General features: G+C 41.7%; 1 protein-coding gene across 6 annotated transcripts in view; it reads left to right on the forward strand.

The window, feature by feature from the left end:
* The window catches only part of CACHD1 (cache domain containing 1), a 99,582-nt gene that overhangs the window by 56,005 nt on the left and 24,070 nt on the right, over positions 1 to 19,507 (forward strand). For all 6 annotated transcript variants that reach the window (XM_072041808.1, XM_072041809.1, XM_072041810.1 and 3 more), the window contains exons 5-13: positions 3,567 to 3,693; positions 5,901 to 6,045; positions 7,651 to 7,867; positions 10,885 to 11,034; positions 12,043 to 12,276; positions 14,509 to 14,658; positions 15,211 to 15,334; positions 16,095 to 16,212; positions 17,505 to 17,673. In XM_072041808.1, coding sequence (XP_071897909.1) covers positions 3,567 to 3,693; positions 5,901 to 6,045; positions 7,651 to 7,867; positions 10,885 to 11,034; positions 12,043 to 12,276; positions 14,509 to 14,658; positions 15,211 to 15,334; positions 16,095 to 16,212; positions 17,505 to 17,673 — 1,434 coding nt within the window. The remainder of the gene's footprint in view (positions 1 to 3,566; positions 3,694 to 5,900; positions 6,046 to 7,650; positions 7,868 to 10,884; positions 11,035 to 12,042; positions 12,277 to 14,508; positions 14,659 to 15,210; positions 15,335 to 16,094; positions 16,213 to 17,504; positions 17,674 to 19,507) is intronic.

A 19,507-nucleotide genomic window follows, 5' to 3' on the forward strand; every position in this document is an offset into this window, starting at 1 on the left:
GGGAGTGAAATGTTGAGGGGAGGGGAGATTTGGTCAAAAACAACAAAAGAGAGAACATTTGCTGTGTGTCCTGGCAGAGACCAAGCAACGAGGCAATATCTGCAGGGCGTTGTTGTGACTTCAGATGGAAAACAAGAGGGCACCTAAAGAGGAAAACAAAACCTATTTTTCAGCTTTTGCTTATCTGATGGGAGTTTGTCTCCTGTGGTCATGGGAAAAAGAAATAAGCAACGAGACGTGGTGAAATTGGTGGTGTCCAGGGAAGGCAACGTCGAGCTGCTGGAGTTGTCAAAGGAGGCATGAGCAGAGGAGGAAAAGCAGAGGGGGAGCACTGAGGCTGCGAGGAATTTGTTAGGGTTCAAACCCAATTGTTTTATTGGGAAAATGAGCATCTAAGCCCTGATGCTGTCATGGGAAAGTAAATACAAACGATGGCCTTGTGGGAATGAGGAGTTCACCTTCAATACAGCAACGATTTAAAAAAATGCCTGTAATTATAAACTGCTTTATTTTAATGCTCTTGGCGAAATTAAAATGGGCACGTTGTTCTCGCCCGGCTTTGAGTGCTCAAGTACCTGGTTTGAAAATAGTCTTCAGACTCTGGGAGACATGCAAAGAACTGAAATTCAGCCTCTTTCTGATGGCAATTATATTATAAATATATAATGTTGCTAATGAGCTAAGTTCAGCATTGCTGACCTCTGAGGGCAGGTTCAGCTCCCCTAAGCCTGGGGTTTTGGCAGCTCAGCGTGCAGCCGGCGAGGACGAGCCGATGAAGAGCCCTCGGAAGGTGCCAGCTTGGTCTCGATTAGTAAAAGCAGTCTGAGCAATTAGCTTAATGAGACACCTAGATTTCCCAGCGCTTACAGGAGGGAGAAGGAAGCCTGGGTCAAAGTCTTTCAGGAAATAAAACCTTGTCACGTTGAGGCTGAAAGGCGATGTTGTTTAAAATCAGTTACATTTTGATGTTAATTGTGAACTGCATATATATATTTCCAAGGTTTGGGTGCTTTTGGGGACCTGGTGCGGTGTTGTTGGTTTTTCCCCTCAAGTGTTTCTTTACAGCTTAATAAAAGGCTCTCAGATACTTCCCTGGATCCCCACAGCTGTGGCAAAGCATCGCGCTCCCATGCATGGAGGACGAGGCTGCAGCACCCTAGATGAGCTCAGAAACACATCTCAGCTTTCCAGACAGGATTTTGGAGAGGAAAAGAGGATGGATGCACTCGGGAGAGGGCTGGGGAGAGGAATTGCTGGTAGGCCTAGCTATAACAGCTAGAAATTCCGTGTGGCTTTAGGTTTATTTCATTTGTAATGAAAGGTGAATTTTTTCCTCAAAGTTTCCAATTTGGCAGTATTAAAATCTCACACAGCTTTGTGTCCCTGCCACACAGAAACTACTTGTCGGTGACCAAAAACCTGCTTTTTTTTTTTTTTTTTTACAAAACAGAAATGGCACCGAGAAACTGGCATTGTCTCCAGTGTGACACCAACACAAGGACTTAGGAAAATTTAGGGAGACGTGAGTGAAACAAAAAAACATTTGCAAATGAGTTTGACTTTTGGTTGCAAGATCATGGGTGCTTTCTTTGAAAGCATGAAAATGAAGTAGAAAAATGATTCGTGCTCCCAAGAGGTTGATGTTACCTGCGCACAGGGGCAGAGAAACGAGCTTTGACATCATTGTGGGAATTTGGTGCCTCGTTCTTCTGTTTCTTCCTTGGTCCTCTTCCTCATCTCATCTCCTAAGGCAGCAGCTTCTTGGGAGTGAAGATCGTGCGAAGCTGCTGCTTTGGGCAGAGGCCAACGTGATGCAGCCACGGCTTTCCTTGGGGCTCGTAGGCACAGTGGAAATGCAAACAACTGTAGCAAAAGGTGGTGTGTGGGGGGAGAGATAGTGGTTTTTATGGGGTAATTACCCTGAGCTGAATGCTGGGAGACCGTCGTGGCCACAGCCAGTCTGGGAAACTCGAGAAGGTGCTAAACTGCTGAGGATGGGAACTTACACTGGGGCTGCCTGCGTAGTTTTGTAGAACATCTGCTTAGGGTTTGAAATGTGCCCTGCGGTGGTTTCCAACCCAAATAGTGGGGTATTTGATAATGAATGAGATCCAGGAGATGAAGCTGTCTGGTCTATTTTCAGTCTCAGCCCAAAGGGGAGTGCCAGAAGTGAACTGTTCAAGAAAAAGTGAGGAGCTGTACAGCCGAGCGCTGTCCCCATCTCCTCACCAGGCCTGCGGGGAGCAGTGGAGGTGGCAGCGGGGACATCCCCGTGTCACCACGAGGCAGAAAGCCCAGTGCCACCTCTGCAGCAGGCGACTCAAAGCTTTGTTAATGCTGCTGAGCTACAGCTTTCAAAGGACTTTGTGGGTGTTAAGTAGCGCTTTCTTGAAGATTATTTAAAAGGGAAGGTAAGGATGTTTTAAGAAAAATGAATGTGGTCTATAAACCACAAGAGGGTTTGAAATCTGCACTCCCCAGTTACATCCTGAATTTGGTTCGTGCTTGGCTACGCCACCTGGAAACATGTCACCTACCTGCCATGTCACCTATTCTTAGCTTTTACCCATACACTGAGTAATTAATAAGCAGCTGGCATGGAGGAATTTGAGAGATTTGTAGGAAAGTCGCTGTGTGGCTGCTAGGAGCTGTTACCTTCGTTCTTTCTCCACTTTGATTTGAAAAATGGGAAGCTGGTGGTGATGCTCGTGGTGAGCTTGGTGGAACCAGCATGGAGCCACCAACGGCCAGGCAGCACTTGGATGGGATGGCTGCTGCGTAACCCCAAGAGGAGATGCTGTGTTTTTCCTGAAAAGGGGTTACTGCTCCTAACAAGCAACATGAGAGCCTGCAGCCCTGTCAATTATGGCACAGGGATAATGAGAAACTTGAAGAAATTCTTCAGTCCTGAGAGTGGGAGTTGTACCTGTCTACCCTTCACGAACAAAAGCATGAGGAACAAAGAAAGATTCTCCCTGTTCTTTAACCCTTTCAGCTGTTTGTTTGGTGAGATTTTCCTTGATCCACATTTGTGTATAAAGCTATTTTTGCCAAATGTTCACGTAGACATTTTTAAACAGATAGGTAATGTTAGTGGCTTGGCTTACGGGGCTGTAAGCTGCAAGCCTGTTTCGTATTTTGGGGTTACTTCAGTGTAAAAAACATACTTCATTTTTTTTAGCATTTTTTTCTTTGTGAAAATTCCATATAGACACTGTTTATGTGTAAATGTGTGTTTGCATACATGTTTTGCCTTAATCTCTTCCTTCTTTGCTCCTGCCTTGGCATCCTTCATTGCAGTTATGCTTCAGAGGTTCAGGAACAGTCATCCCATTACATAAAATCCATCAAGTCTAATGTTAGGTTTCTAAAAGACTTCAACTGTTCGCAAATCAGATGTGAAGCTCTAGCAATCCTCAAATAGAGCTGCTTGGGCCCCTTGTTTATAACCCCTGGTTATTCTTCTCCAAGTACATATGAGAGAGGCCTTTCATTAAACGTAGCTCTCAGTTTGACCTCCCTTCATAACTCTCCTTCATTTGTCATTTTTCCCGTCCAACTTCCAGTTCTTGCTGATAATCTGAAGTCAAACCCGGGGATTAAGTGGCAGTATTTCAGCTCAGAAGAAGGCATTTTCACCGTTTTCCCAGCCCACAAGTTCCGGTGCAAAGGCAGCTACGAACACCGCAGCAGGTACGACTCGACTCCTTACGTTTAGGGGGCAAAGCACAAAAATTGCATTCCTCGAGTACTGACTTTTTTCCACTGTTTTGCTTTTCCAAGTCAACAACATTCATGAATAACTTCTGCTGGGGTCCCTTGGTTTCCTTAGGTTTGTTTTTAAAGTACTGGATTTCACTTAAGAAGAAGCAGCTTTAAAGTACAACACAGTTGCCAACAGGTTCCTCACATCTCTCAAATCAAATTAGCTGTACAGAGCAGTAACCTGTAAATTGAAGGTCAGCCCACAGGCAAAATTTGGTTTGTATTTGACTCATACTTGACCCCTATTAGCAAAGCAGTGAGCACGTACTCTGCCGCTGAGGCAGGTGCATGGCTTTGGGGAAGGGGGCTGGAGGGATAACAGATGGGAACAGCCCTCAGCAGGAGCCCTTCTGGAACCTCCCCCTGAGGTTCAAGTGGCACGTCGTGGGTAGCAGGGAAGCAATAGTGGACGCTTTCTGTTTCTACTGAGAAAATTGTAGGAAAAAAGGACCAAATGGTGACATGGTTTTGCTATTCAGGGTAATAACTTGCCTGTTCCGTCTGGAGGCACACAGCAAAGCAGTTGCAGTGTGCTATTTTACCCCCGGCGTTTGCTGTCAACACTACGGGGATTGATCAAGACTCAAGGGTGGATTCTTCTGAGAAAGTGCAGTGGCTTTAGTCACCATTAGGTCACAAGTTAGCTAATTGTACCAGCTAATCAATCTATGCGGGGGAAGCATTAGCCCATCCAAGTACATTTCCACAGAGCTGAATGCACAGAAGCTGAACAGCGCTTTGGTTTCTTGACAGTTGAGCAATCAGCTGTTTACTGGTGCTATCTTCTATGTATCATCAAAGCTTGAAGCGTCTGGGCTTGATTAAGTTTCCTATAGCCTTGGAAAGGTGCGGTCTGAAGACGTGAGAGCTGGGAATACCTGAGTCTCCATCAGACTTTTGACACTAAAACCATTGGTGATTTCATGCATATCACCTAATCTTGGTCTTAGCTTCTCCATGGATAAACTAGGGATATTATTTTCCTGCTAAGATTTACCTTGCAGGGTAGTTTGGACAGATTAATTAGTTAATAGTAAGTGCTTTGAAGATCAAACGTGCTCTCTAAGTTCTAGGTATTCATACCAGGGTAGAGCTGCAGGCTGTTCCACAATTAGGAACAGATTTGTGCCAGTTGTTTATTGCAGTGCCTTGTCCAAAACCTCCTGCGTCTCTTTATCTGTTGATACGATTGCTGTGGCTGTCTTTAATATAACAAAATTTAGTATAACAAAATTTAATATAACAACATTTAGGTTCCAGAACTCACACTTGACTCTTAAGTAGTTTTTGGGTCTGGGATAAAGAAGAAAGGGGCCCTGTCAAATTTTCCCCTTCCTTCTTGCTGAAGATCCTCCTAATTTCTTCCAGGTTGAAAGAGCTGGAAGAGCTCGTGAAATCTTTCTCACATACCTCGCAATATTGAACAGTATCTGAGCAGCACTTCACTGACAATATGTTTTTTAATGTTAGCACAAACAGACGCGTGGCAGCACTGAGCCCTCACCCAGGTTTGAGGCAGCTGGGCCACGCGGCTCAGAGCTGCGCATACCTGAGGGGATGCGGAGCACAACCCGTGTGAAATCCTCCAGGGCTCCAAGAGAAAAACTTCTCTTGGCCAGAAGCCTTCTCTTATTAAAATAAACCAAGCTCCCTATGCTAATAGAACTCTGCACAGCTGCACAGGTTTTTACTTGTCATGTAACCAGCAAATACCCACCATTGCGCTTACCTTGCCATGTGAGTAATGTTCCCGGCACCCAAAAGTTATCATTAAACAATTGGTGCTTATCACGCTCAGTCCAAAGCCTGCTGCAAACAGTAGTCCCAAACACTGCCACTGCTTCAGCAAAATTTTTTATTTCTAGCTGGAAGCAGCTGCTGTGCTAGAGGGAGAAGGATCTGACACCTGACTTGGGTTCAGGTCAGAAAGAGTAAAAGCAAGGGCCGTTTCTTTAGGTCTGGATTCCCAGCTTGTCTTTCCTTGTAGAAGTTCTTATAAAATCAAAAATTCCTTTTGTACGTTATTGTTTCTTTGTGGGGCTGTTCTTGTTTTTAGTTCTCGGCTATTTTCACTTGTAAACATCTTTGTGGAAATGATGACTCACGGCAGTGGTTTGCGTTCTGTTCTCCTGCAGGCCCGTCTACGTTTCTACTGTCCGACCTCAGTCCAAGCATATCGTCGTCATCGTGGACCACGGGGCTTCGGTCACTGAGACACAGCTTCAGATCGCCAAAGATGCTGCTCAGGTTATTCTGAGCTCTATAGATGAACACGACAAGGTGAGCTTTCTGTCAGCGATGAGCATGGTTCTGTTGGTTTCAACTCTGCCTGATGTTTTCAGCCAAAGCGGTGTTTTTAACTTGTGGTCCGTGGATTCATGGGGATCAGTGATCTGCTTTTCATGGGTGATGAGGAATCAAACTCACTTTTGGAAGCCTGTGTTACTGTGGGGGAAGCATTTGGTGATCCAGAGGCTGAAAAAATTGAAACCCACTGATTTAAGGCAAAATCTTGTTTCTGAGTAATCTTTAAAGGCTCTCAGTCTTGGCAGAGACTTCAGGTGATGGTCAGCAGTGAGATACAGCAGGCAACTGGAACCATGCTCTGAACTTGATGACTGATTTCTGAAGTGTTGCTTTGAGTGACTCATTTTGCCTCTGAGGCTGTCCTCTTGCCTGGGAAAATGGAAATGATTTATTCTGCTGTTATTTTGGAGTGATCTGAAATGTAATTAGTGTTTGGAAGATTCCCAGACGGCCGTGATACCAGCAAGAAAAGGATAAAGCAAAAGGCCAAGAAATCTGTATTGTATTTCTTGTTCTGCCATATACATTCAACTTGACATTGAGAAAGTCACTTAACCCATCTTTTTGTTTGAAGTAGGGATTACAACATGGGCACAAAAGGTGCTTGTACAAGTCCGTAAGCAGTCCCCAGTTCTGTCTGTACTTCCAGTAATTCTCTGTTAGTGGGACCTTGCTTACTCTTGCTGCTTGTTTTCCTAGTTGGAAGGGAGTTTCAGTCAAATTACATTGAAGAATTACTGGTTACAATCTTTGCCTTAAGATAATAGTATGGAAAAAACACCTCTAACTTCTTTGCTTTTAGAGAGTTTTCATGCAGTATAATAATGCTTACAGTTAACCAGAATTAATAGTACTTACATTTAAGTGCCAAACGTATTTGTCTGAATAGAGACCTATAATGAAGAAAATACATTTGAGAGCGAGATTACTTGGTCAGTAGCTCAGTGGTTACGAAACCTGTTAAACGAGTAAATAATTACTGCTTTATTCTGTGACTTTCTTGCATCAGTCATAATTTAGAATAAAGCATGCCACTCGTTTAATTAGATTGGTATGTTATATGTATATTAGCACAAGTGTTACCACTACGTGCCTTAACTCATTTACAGGATAAAAATTGATGGTAGATCTGGTCACCTTGATTAAAACATTTTTTTAAAAAAAAATCCTAACAATTCTCTTGTGAAAACCCTGTAGAGGGTTTTCTTTTTTCCATTTTCTGTGCAGCCTCCACTTTTCTACAGACACTCAAGGATTTCCTGGAAATGCTCTCTGCTGATTTTGTTTTCAGATATCTCCAGTCTGCTTAGGTTTCTGCCCTGAACAGTGCAGTAACTATTATGTATGAGCGGAGCTGACTTCATCTGAGAAACAAAGACCGAAGTCTCTTTTTCTTGAAATCACCATAAGTCTAATCCTTTTCAAATTTGATGGATTTATGCCTCAAGCATTTATTTCTTAACAATTGAATTTAAATCCACCAAATCTCTTCAGTTGGCTTATCATTGTGTTTTCTATATTGGTATGTAAGGAATTATAAATGGTAAGGTAATCCAATATAGTTTCTTCTCTTTTAAGATCTCTGTGTTAACCGTGGCAGACACAGTAAGAACCTGCTCGCTGGATCAGTGCTATAAGACGTTTCTGTCTCCTGCCACTAGTGAGACAAAAAGGAAGATGTCCACCTTCGTTAGCAGTATAAAGTCATCTGACAGCCCTACACAGCATGCAGTAGGATTTCAAAAGGCTTTCCAGTTGATACGAAATACAAACAATGGCACGAAACTCCAAGGAAGTAAGTCTCTTGTTGTGTAATCCTGATTATTTCTGAGGCTTGCAATTATATTTTTTTGAGATTCTCACTTTGACAGAGGCCGAAGAAATGTAGTGTCTGGAATATCCAAAAAAAAAAAGTTTGTTTTTTATTAAATAGCATTTACTTGATCTGAAATCTTCACGAATGGCTGTTGAATGTCGCCATTCCTTTTAAATTTATTCTACTTGCTGACTTTCTTTTAAACTATAAGATGAAATTGCAGGAGTGCATTGCTGATAACAGGATTATGTCCTAGAGGTGTGCAGGGGTCCTTTCAATGGAAATTGCTGTTGCTGCAGGTTCATTGGCATATTGCTAAAATGAATGGATGTGGGTAATTCCCTTACTGGAATCCTAGGATGTGGTCCTTACTTCTCAGGGAAAAGGGTGTTTTGAGAATACCAGTTATGGGTGATATTTTATGGAACCTGAGGCTGACCTCAATAAATTTTCCTTCATCTAATGCCCTCCTGGTTTGGTGTATGCATAAGGGGCTTTCTCTTTCCCATTCCCAAAGCTCTTTTATTTTGTGTTTGTTTTTTGTAATGGGGACGTGGTGCAAGATGTGGAAAAGATGGATGTGAAATCAAGCGGCACATTTGCTTACCAGGAAGCTGAGGAAAGGCAGCTCTTAAGGCTCTGAGTGCTTGTGGGAGTCAAGTAGCACTGCCAGGGCCGTGGCAGGGTGGAGGGAGCAGCCTGATCTCCGTCATTTCAGCCAATTCGTTTATGTAACACAGATCCCACAGCCTGGTCCTGGGCCCGCTCAGATGACTGCAAATTTGTCATTGTCCTGGAGGGCAGCAGCTCAGCTTGCTGTGCAGAACGGAGGAAGGTTGAAAAGAAAAGCCCAGGGATGAAAGTGCTTTTGAAAGACTAAGGAAATGTGCTCCTATTTCAGGTCACTTTCCCTCAGTTTATAAAATGGTGCTTTTGCTATTAAAGGTTCGTTCAACTTCTGAGCTTTAGGCCATAGATAAAGTGAAGCATTTATCTGTCTGTACATTGCTTAGCTGAAAGACAGGGTTGTCAAGGGCAGGTTTTTACCATCCTCTGGCAAAATGATGAAAGGGGTGCAACTTTCTAGAGAAAAAGAAAAAAAAATCTATGGCTGCTGAAGCTGGCTGGGATAAGACATATTAGTCATGGGTAGTTATTCCAAGAACGTTGTCTGTGAATCTTACAACATCCTCCTACGTACCTTTTCTGTTTGGCATTGTTTGTGTGTTAGGATGAGAAGGTTTTGGCGTCCTCTTCACTAATGTGGAAGAACATGTTTTTATTAGGTTTCATTTGGAACAATTATTGGGAGCAGAAGTATGTAAAATTAAAATAAAAGGTAAATACTGTGGATTTAGGTTTTCTCTGAAAGATTTTTGAAGATGTAATATGAACATAGCAAGTTTCAGAATTCGCAGGGTGAGACACAGCAGATACGAGAAGAGGATGTTTATAAGCCATGATTCATTTTCTTATAAATAATCTTTTTATCTTTAAAAAAGAAAAAAAGAAAAAGTATTATTCATTTTAACGTTAATTTTCTAACATCCTGTTCCTGGAGAACAATGTATGGGTGTGTCAGGGAAGCTATTGAGATACAACCTTGCTCCTGAATTCACGTTGGAAAAGTTAGAAGGGAACTCCTGGTATGTGATGGAGGAATTGTGCTGCTGAACACGTCAGGATTTCCTGCCTCGTGCCAGTTCCTACTGCCGTCTTGCTCAGCAGACCCTCATCCCAAAGTGTAAGAGAAGGCTGTCCCTGAGAGCCAACATCCCTTGAAAACCCAAGGCAAATAGGTAGCCTGCCTATATGTGTGTGTGTATACACACAGATAGATATGTTAAATCACACATATATATTAAAAACGTGTTAAAAGCATCGTCCCCTGGCTGCGATATAAAATATCTGTGCTGTAGCCTGGGAAACAGATGAATGGCTTTCCTTAAATACAGCTAAAGCTGTATTAACACCTGGCTTTGCTTTTATTTCTATCTTTAGCTTCTTAAAAAAAAAATACAGCAGAAATTCCCTATGAAAAAACAGCTTGTCATACTCGTTTGTGTCAAAACCCACTTCTGGCTGAAGGGCTTTTCAAGTCAGGAGGACAAAATATCCAAGTCAATATTCATAACTATTTAGAAAATAAAAGATAACAGATGGGACAACAAAGTTGGCATACAACCAGCAGACCTCATGTGCTTCAGATTATGTGGTGTTGCACGATCACTACAAGTGTCTTAATTATATGCATAAAACACTTCTAACACTGAGATGATGAAATCAGATTGCGTGTAAGCAAAGATTGGGATTTGCATGTTCAAAGGCTTCGAGGCAGGCCGTTCGCACAGAACATACTCGGCTTGAAAAACGTGTTCAGCTTCATGCAAAGGGAGCCGGAGATGAAGGGCTGCGTGTTGCGTTGCATTTCTCAGGCATTATGCTCAGACCTACACCACAGGAAAAGTAAGGTGCCCTTCATCCCGTGGCATCCTGAGCTCCCGTGCTGCCTGTCAGAAAGCACCGTGCACTTCTCTTGTAGGAAATGCAGGCAGGTGCTGCCCCGTGAGGCACACAGTTCCACTCTGCAGGGGAGATCAGGGCTCAGCAGGTGAAACTTTCAGGCTTATTGCTCTTGTTAAGTCTTGTTAAGAGGCCTCTGCAGCACGCTGCATGCTCATTGTGAGCGTACTCCTGCCCAGTTGCAGCCAGGCCAGGCTGTGTTGGTGGGGTCTGCTCCACAAACACCATCAGTGTGCCTTCTGGGAAGCAGGTAGGCACCAAGCCAAGCAGGGGGTTGCTAAATAGTGTGAATGGATGTTTAATAACAAAAGATGTAATTCGTAAGGCTCCAGTTTGCTTACCCACTGTAGATTCCTCTGAATCTTAAAAATGAAGCTGTTGGCAATATACGTTTGCAAGCAGACATCAGGACTCTTACCACAATGCTTTCCTGAGTTAAAACTCTAATGAACTGTCTGCAATATTCGTTTTAGATACTGATATGGTCATCATTTATCTCTCGGCTGGGATCACATCGAAGGATTCCTCAGAAGATGATAAAAAGGCGACTCTACGCGTCATCAACGAAGAAAATAGTTTCCTCAACAACTCCGTAATGATTCTCACGTACGCGCTTATGAATGGTGAGAGATGTTCTCCTTCCAGTGGATGGAAATTCCCTTTCGTAGCACAGCCAGTTTATTAAGCTCATCCAAGTGTAATTCCACGCCCTGTTGGGAGCAGTTTGTTAATGGATTTTGGTCCATGTAATCCCCAGGCCATATCCAGATGTTGCCTCTTTAATGTACGAAACCCTGTGCCACAATGTGCTTATATATCAAAGTGCAGCTGCTCAGGATATAAAAGATTTTTGCCTAGAAAGTCTAGTGGTAATCAGACTGAATTAAATTTGATAACTGTTGCAACTGTAAACCTTCCTGGCATTGCCAGTGCTCCTCGCTCCCACAAAATGAGCATACATGTGACTTAGATTGGAGTTGTTAGCCAGTAAGCATGAATATAACATCAAACAACCTGAGTGCTTTGATAACTGAGGACCTTACTTGAGGGTGAAGTTAAATATGAAGATCACCCGCTCAGTTTGGCTTCCTCTGTTTTCTAGCAAAGCTCTTCACGAAGAGGGTTGTACGTTGCATTACTGAAAATTGCACACAGGCTCTAGCCAAGGAAACTAATGCTTAAGCTAATATATCATTTTACTGTATGTTTAAATACTCATTTGAGTCCTAATATGTACAAAAGTCTTTGATTTGCCTGCAGGAATTGAGCCTGGGACTTATGTAAAACGTGAGGCTTTAATGTTTAAGCTAAAGAACAAAGCCTGTTATCTCCAAGGGTGTATAATATGTGCCGGGTTCTTTACGTGGACTAGCCACCAGTGGAGAACAAAGAGCTGTCCTGTGGATTTATAGGTCACATAAGTCTTTGTTAAAAGGAATCTTTGTTTAAAGTGGTGGTATGAACAGCGTGTTGAATTTTTGCGTGCTGTATCTCAGAGTATGTGAAGAGGTAACCTTATTACGTTTCGTACTAGCTAATTACTTGTATTTATGGCACTTGGGAGTAAGATACAGAAGTCTTGATGGACAGTAAGCTTCTTTTATCTCCTTCCTTATATTTCTTGGTTTCAGAGGGAGTGACAGGTTTGAAAGAACTGGCCTTCCTGCGAGACTTGGCAGAGCAGAACTCGGTGAAGTACGGGGTGCCGGATCGAACAGCCCTGCCAGTGATCAAGGGCAGCATGATGGTCCTAAACCAGCTGAGTAACCTGGAAACTACAGTTGGCCGATTCTATACCAACCTCCCCAACCGAATGATTGATGAGGCAGTCTTCAGCTTGCCTTTCTCGGATGAAATGGGAGATGGTAAGTGCTTACATTCAAATTGGGTATAAAAATCTATGCAATTAGGTTCCCTTTTGCTTATGTATTCCCAAATATGCTGTAGTCTTGCAAGGTGATTCTTCTGGGCATGTTTCCAAAGCAGATGTAAAATTTGCCTTTCATGCCCATGGGCTTTTTATCTGCAGAAAGTCTAGTTATGAAAAGAAGAGTAATAGGACGTGGAGGTAGATACATTTAGGTTGGATTCTCAGGGATGAATTTGTTCTCATGTATGTGAATATATATATATAGCATCCCAGAATTTAATCTGTGGAGAGAAATTCTTTCTACTTGAGCAAAGCAACGTTGTCACACTGAAGTGACACCCACGACCATGCTGCACCGTTGCAGGGTTCATTATTTCAGTACTTGCATACGGCTTGAGGTCTTAGAGCAGACTGAGAGGATTGCATAGTTTCCCAGACTGGAAGAGAGAAAACTTATCATCACCCGAGCCTCCCTTTCCTCCTCTGCTCTGGAGCCATGCACATGACTTTTGAGTCGTCATTGCTGCTGCAATTTCCTTTTTTCTGTCCTGTCTGTGAAGATGGGGATGCCAGGCACTGGCAGTCAGACCCCTGTAAGAGAGGGAAGGCGACCAGCTTAATGGTGGCATAAAGAGATGATTAAATGCTGTCCAAAATGTGCTCCTTAGCTCTTCTAGCTTCAGCAGAGCTGGGCTGCCCTGACAGCCGGCTGTCCATGGCCCCGAGCAGTCTGGCAGCAAGGCATGCATCGAATTTAGTGGAAGCCTGCTGTCAGTTTTTCCCTGGACTGTGATTGTATCCTGAAGAATACCTTAATGCAGCGGATGTCTGCAGCCTGGCTCTCCCATCAGGGGCTAATTTGTGTTGACATGGTGGAAGGTGCGTGGATCTGCCCTTTTACCTTAAAACTCAATGCCACTATAACAAACACTGTGTGTTCAACTTCATCTGTTATCTGGCTGTAGGAGCAAAATCAGAGAGAATCAAGGCGTAGCACTGATGGATGTCAGTGATGGCTATCAGGGTGTGCACCTGAAAGGTCAGAGCTGGAGGGTTTGGAGGTAAACCCCTGCTTGGTCTTGGGTAGCTCACCAGACACATCTCTAGGACTTTCTGTAAAGAGAGGTGAAAAACGTGACGATGATGTTAGGAAATCACACTGGTGATTTCATATTGCTAGGACAATGTACAAATTCTGTATTTGTTCATTCAAGACTTCGCATATTCTTAGTGTTCGCTACTACCTAGGAGTAGTTAGGGGTTATGCTGAATGGTTTTCAAAGGTGCCTGAGTTTAGGTTTTGTTTTGAGTCCCAAAACAAATTTAAGACCATTCCCGAGTAAATCTGCTCTGAGTCAGAGTGCTTGTTTCTTGCTGTGTTTCTTAACCTCTGTAATTAAGCTTTATTATTATTCTCTCACAAAGCCATATCCAAGTATAATGGAAAATGTGAGCATCAGAAGGATTAGAAATGGTGCAACAGAGAAAGTTTTGCTTACATAAGCTTTTAAGTACACTGCAGTGTTTATGCATGCAAATAAATTGTAGATTGGTTTGAAGGAAGAGTTTCTAAATAGCAGTGGCGTAGAAAGTAGGAGAAGTAAGGCATTACCTAAAGTTCCTACCTCAGGCACAAGAGATGCTTCTCAAACGATCGTGTAATTACAGGTATAATTCCCAGTACAGTGTCTATATTGGGATTTAGTTAAGCAGAGGAGGCTTAATATTCTGAATATGCAATTAGATGAGCAATAATTCATCCCTGATGTTGCTTTACAGGTATGAATTCTCTCCATCTCCCTTCCTCCCCTCTCCTTTTTTGCAGTTGCCTTAAATGACAGCATTGAAGGAACAAAATAGTATCTTGTTTTTTCATGTGAATGATTCTTATTTATAAGGCATTCACTTGTAGGCTGACAAAAAAAACAACAACAAACCCAAAACATTACATGTTCTGTGTATTTTAATACATGTACGTTGATTAAATGTACCTTAGGTCACTATCAGAAACAAAAAATAACTGGTGAGAGTGGCTAAAAACAGCTGGACACAGCAGATGACCTGCTCAGCTTCCCATAGGCACACCATTTTTCCCCATATTTCAGCACGTAATACTGTATGAAATTTAACTGCATAACACTTTGAAATGATAAAGCACAAGCTGTTACCTCTGCCAGAAATTAACTGGAGATTGCTGATTTTTTTCTGTTATTTCTCTCATTTTAAGGCCTGATAATGACTGTAAGTAAACCATGTTACTTTGGAAACCTGCTGCTGGGGATTGTTGGAGTAGATGTTAATCTTGCATATATCTTGGAAGATGTCACCTATTACCAGGACTCATTGGGTTCCTACACGTTTCTCATCGATAACAAAGGTAACTTCTAGGTTAAAATATTCTTACACCCACTGAGGTCATTAGCTATCAAAAGTAAATGCTTAATTCTCATGTATCTAAATTGTCTATAAATAATGAATGGTAATGTTTATTAGAGGATTAATTGTGTGGTGTTCGGTTAGTTTTGCTTGAGAGTTGCCAGCCAGCTAGAGACTGTAGGTGGATTCATGACACGAAATTTCAGTATTGGAGTTTTGATGTGGAAATGTTTACTGCTGCTGAAATTGTTGTTACGTGTTTCTGTGTATAGGGCAAAAGGCAAAACTGGTGCATACATGTGTAAACTGTTTTCTTCTGATCCCAAGTTGTTTTTATTGCTTGGTTCTTTGAGCTTTTCTTTGCAACTGCAGTAGTTTTTACTTTGCAACTTCTTTGATGATAATATTGCTTGTTCACTTTTATTAATGTGTACAATTTGAGCAGCACCTGCATGTAGTTACTGTATTGTTTTTCTTTTTTTCCCTATAAACATTCACTCTGGGCTTAGTTATCTTAATGCATTTAGCGCATGTCTTTGTCTTTATTTTTTAGGATACACCCTTATGCACCCATCCCTCACCAGGCCCTATCTGCTGTCTGAGCCACCGCTCCACACAGATATTATACATTATGAGAACATTCCTAAATTTGAGCTGGTGCGGCAGAACATCCTGAGGTGAGTGATCCAGGATGCAAGTCCAACTGAGTAAATGAATTCTCATTAACGTGATTGTTAATACAGGACTTTGATTGTCTCTGTTACCTTGCATTACTGTGCTTACAGCTGTAATTGGGTATCTCCTAGTCTTAATTATGTAAGAATTTATTTTTTTTTTGAGGGGGTGAACTTCCTTCACCTTCTTTCCCTCTATGTCTGATAGACTTTGGAGAAACTACACTTTTGTGACCAACATTGCAAATCTTATGCTTGACTTCCTTCTTAAGAACTGGCACGTTGCTAAAGTCGTAGACTAGTTCTTGTCTTCAAGCATGAATTTCAACATTTCTGGCCAGGAAGCAACAGTAGAGTAGACACAGATACAAGGTAATATATGTAAACATAAACCTTGCTGACTCTGTAAATTACATCTAATTTCAAGTCTGCCTTGCCTTTCAAATTTTAAATTTAAGGTGGTAGTAAGTGAGGACCATTCCAGTATTAATAGTGTGCCAGGAAAAGATGAGTTGTGGTCATGTGCTGAATGAATGTACAGAACAGAAATTGAAAGGCTTCTTTTTTCTTTTGTTGCAAAAGACAGATCAGACTCAAAATGTGGTGGTACACAAACACATTTTCAGCAGACAACAATCTTTCTGTTCATTGAAGACCGATAACAGTTGACCTCTTCATATCTTGTGATATGTTTTATAAGCGTACTGCTTAGGAGCTTTCTCTGTGTTTAATAAAACGTTGGATGTTGTTTTTGCCAATGTAGCATTCCCCTGGGCAGTCAGATCATTACGGTTCCTGTGAACTCCTCACTGTCTTGGCATGTAAACAAACTGAGAGAAATTGGGAAAGAAGCCTACAATGTCAGCTATGCCTGGAAAATGGTAAGTGCTTAAAGTGGCACTGTTGCACATTGGCATCAAGTAAGTCAAAGCATTGAAGAGTATATCAACATATTGAATATAGTGAAGCACAAAATGTTGCTATTGAGTCAGGAAAGGTTTGAATTACTCAAGCTGCATGAATCTGTGGTTTGTTTTTTTTTTAGTAAAGAATGAGTGAAATTACAGTTTCATGTAAGTTACCATGTAAACTTTGGACACGTGTCTATATGGACATGCGTGCTCTCTCTTCATGATGGCACCTATTTCATGAGACAAGGGTGATGTACAGTTACGTGGTGACTGTACCCTGCTTTCCCAATGGAAGTAAACTTGTGCTGGGCTGAAGAGCGTGCTGCGTGCTGAGCGATGTGTAAGGAGGCCAAGTACAAACACGGGGCTGAGGCATCTTATGGCATTAAGTCATTCCTTTGTTTATTACTGTTGTTATGTTTGGGGCAGAGTAGTGTGATTCATTAATTAACTTAATAGGGAAAATGTCAGCTTCTCATTCTGATCCTATCTCATTTCAGAATTATATCAGAAGCCGTTAATGATGTTTGCTGTAATTTAACACTTTTCTTATTAACATTAGTTATATAACAGCTTTCCTTGAAGCTGAGTACAATGCATATGCAACAGGCTATGTTAACAGTTGCAAGAGAGCTTCTAACAGCTGTCTTCAGTTTTTCAGTTTAATTTTTGAACATATCTGAACACTAATCTTGACCTTGGGGTTAAAATGGAACCTAAAATTAAACACAATCCAGATGAATTTTACCGATGCCATAAATAATTGGCTACCTCTATGTGCCAACAGGCTTAGGAGGGCGCTTGTGGATCATTTCACAGTATTAAATTAAATACAAGCTTAAAGATTAAGCCGAGCAACTTTAAGAGATTAAACCAGTCATTGGGTAACAGAAATTCACAGAAGAGGTTGTCTAATGTTGTAATGCCACATTAAATATCAACCCCCCTTACAGGGCAGCTGGGCAGCTCCAAGTTTTGCTAGTCTGAAGTACTAGAGGGTGCTTAAAAAAATATATATTTTTTCCAATGAAAGCATGTAGCACATGCAGCACTCAAGTTAGTGTAGTAATGATAAAATGTTACTCTCTGGAGTTAAATTGCTCGTACTCTTCCTAATAGGAACACCAATGTGTTTTTATCAACCATGAGCTTGGAGCCTATCTGTTAATGACCCTTCAATAAGTATCCGTGACCCAGTGTTAGAAATCACTGCTGTCTGAGCAATGGAGGGAAGGAATTAACAACTTGTCTGTGTTTTGTAGGTCCAGGACACCTCCTTTATTCTGTGTGTCGTGGTGATACAACCAGAAATACCCGTAAAGCAGCTTAAGAATCTCAACACTGTCCCCAGCAGCAAGCTCCTGTATCATCGACTGGATCTGCTGGGCCAGCCCAACGCCTGCCTGCACTTCAAGCAGCTGGCAACCTTAGGTAAAGCCCTGGTAGTCCTTCTTGACATCGTGATGCTGCTGGGGAGTGGGGCAGCAGAAAGTAAAACTCTTCTCACAAAATGCTGGAAGTACTGTCCTCTGGAGAGAGTTTTTTTCCTCCAAGGCTGGTTAGAAACTCAGCCTTACCCGGCTTTTTTGCTCTTCAGTGATCAGAGCTAACTTGCTCATTGGAGAGCACATGCGTGGGTGAATGCAGAGAGACTGCTCATCCAAGCAGGAGATAGCTACACTGTCAGTCCTGCTTGATAAAGTTCCCAGAAAGTATAGTGGGGAGAGTAAAAGATGTCTCACCAAGCTTAAAACTAAGTTCTGTTCACTTGGCTGTAAAGCAGTTTATTGGCACATAACACATCCTAAGAACATATAATTTCTATACATATACATAAGTTACTAACATTTACGTTTAAAATTTAATCTTCTTGGTTTTGCTAAAATCTGTGCCATTTTATAAGAAGTTCTGTATTAACTGCTTTTGTTTGTAGCAAGGTTTTAAGGTCTTATGACGGATTAGAGAGACAGTTGGGATGTTTTCTTAGCAATAATGCAGCGCCACAAATAGTGAAGTGAGATTAGACTGGAGGAGTAAGGGAGGCATTTGACAAACCTATAGAAATTGCTGTCAATTGTTTAAGATAGTTTTGTTTTCTTTTCTTTCTTTCTTTAATGTGGTGCCTAGTCTTGATTGTTTTCTATCCAGAAAGACAAGATATAAATGGAAAATACCCCAAAACCACAGTACTAAACTGACAAGTAGAAAAACCTCATGCAAAGCAAAATGTAGCCATATCAGAATATTTGGTCTGGGAAGCAGATGAAGGACTATAATAGAAGTTCATAAGTTATGACTGCACTACATATGGTTGCTGGATGTACCGTGATGTGTTTTAGAGGAATGTGAATAAAAGCAGATCGCTTCACTTACTCCAGTTAATTTTTTCTTCTGGAGACGGTTGCACACTGAGAATTGGGTTACATGGGTCAAATATTCAGAAAAGATGTTGTTCTCAACCTTCAGCCCTGCACCAGCATTATGATTTTTCTTTTAAAAAGAAAAAGCTGTCTGGTCAATTGCAGTTATGCACAATGAAAAATTACTTGCTGGTCTGTTCTGACAATCAACCCTGCCAGCTCTACATTTATTAGTAAGCTCCCTCCTCTGTATTTGTAATTCTCTGTTCATTGTCTAGAACTGAAGGCTTCTCTTGTGTCTTCCTCTGCCATAGCCAACCTTAACATGGAGAAATAATTTCTTCTTCATCACAAAATCATTCTTTTCTTAAGGGAAACCAACTTCTGTAGTTTTTTTCAAAAACCAGCAATTCAGAAATTGTTGATTTTGACAACAAGGGCACTAAAGTTGACCAAATAACACCCAGAGTAAGTGGATTAACTTTGTCGCTTCTGTGTTTGAACCAAGAAAGGTAATTCGTGAGCATTTAGTGTGGTCTGTTGGGTCGAGAGCTGGCTTCAGAACTGGGAGCTTGTGTTGTGATTTATGTTCTCCACTGCCTTGTGTGAGAGTTGAAGTCCTTTAGCATTTTATAAGCCTTGCCATATGACGCTGCATCATTCTCTCCATTCTTAGCCTGTTTTATGTGGCATTTTCGGTTTACAAATGCAGATAGTTGACATTAGGCCATGCTTTCGTAGCGCTGAGTGGATGCAGGACAACTGTTGGGTTCTTCCAGCTCTTGCACTGCCTCCTCTGTTTCCTTTTGAGCATTTCCATCACTGACTCTTCAGTGGCTTCCCTTTTTTCAATATCTGCTTTTTTTTAACCTCACAACTTTATTCATGGTACATTAAGACATTAA

This window comes from Anas platyrhynchos, chromosome 8, assembly GCF_047663525.1.
Source record: "Anas platyrhynchos isolate ZD024472 breed Pekin duck chromosome 8, IASCAAS_PekinDuck_T2T, whole genome shotgun sequence".
Lineage (NCBI taxonomy): Eukaryota > Metazoa > Chordata > Aves > Anseriformes > Anatidae > Anas > Anas platyrhynchos.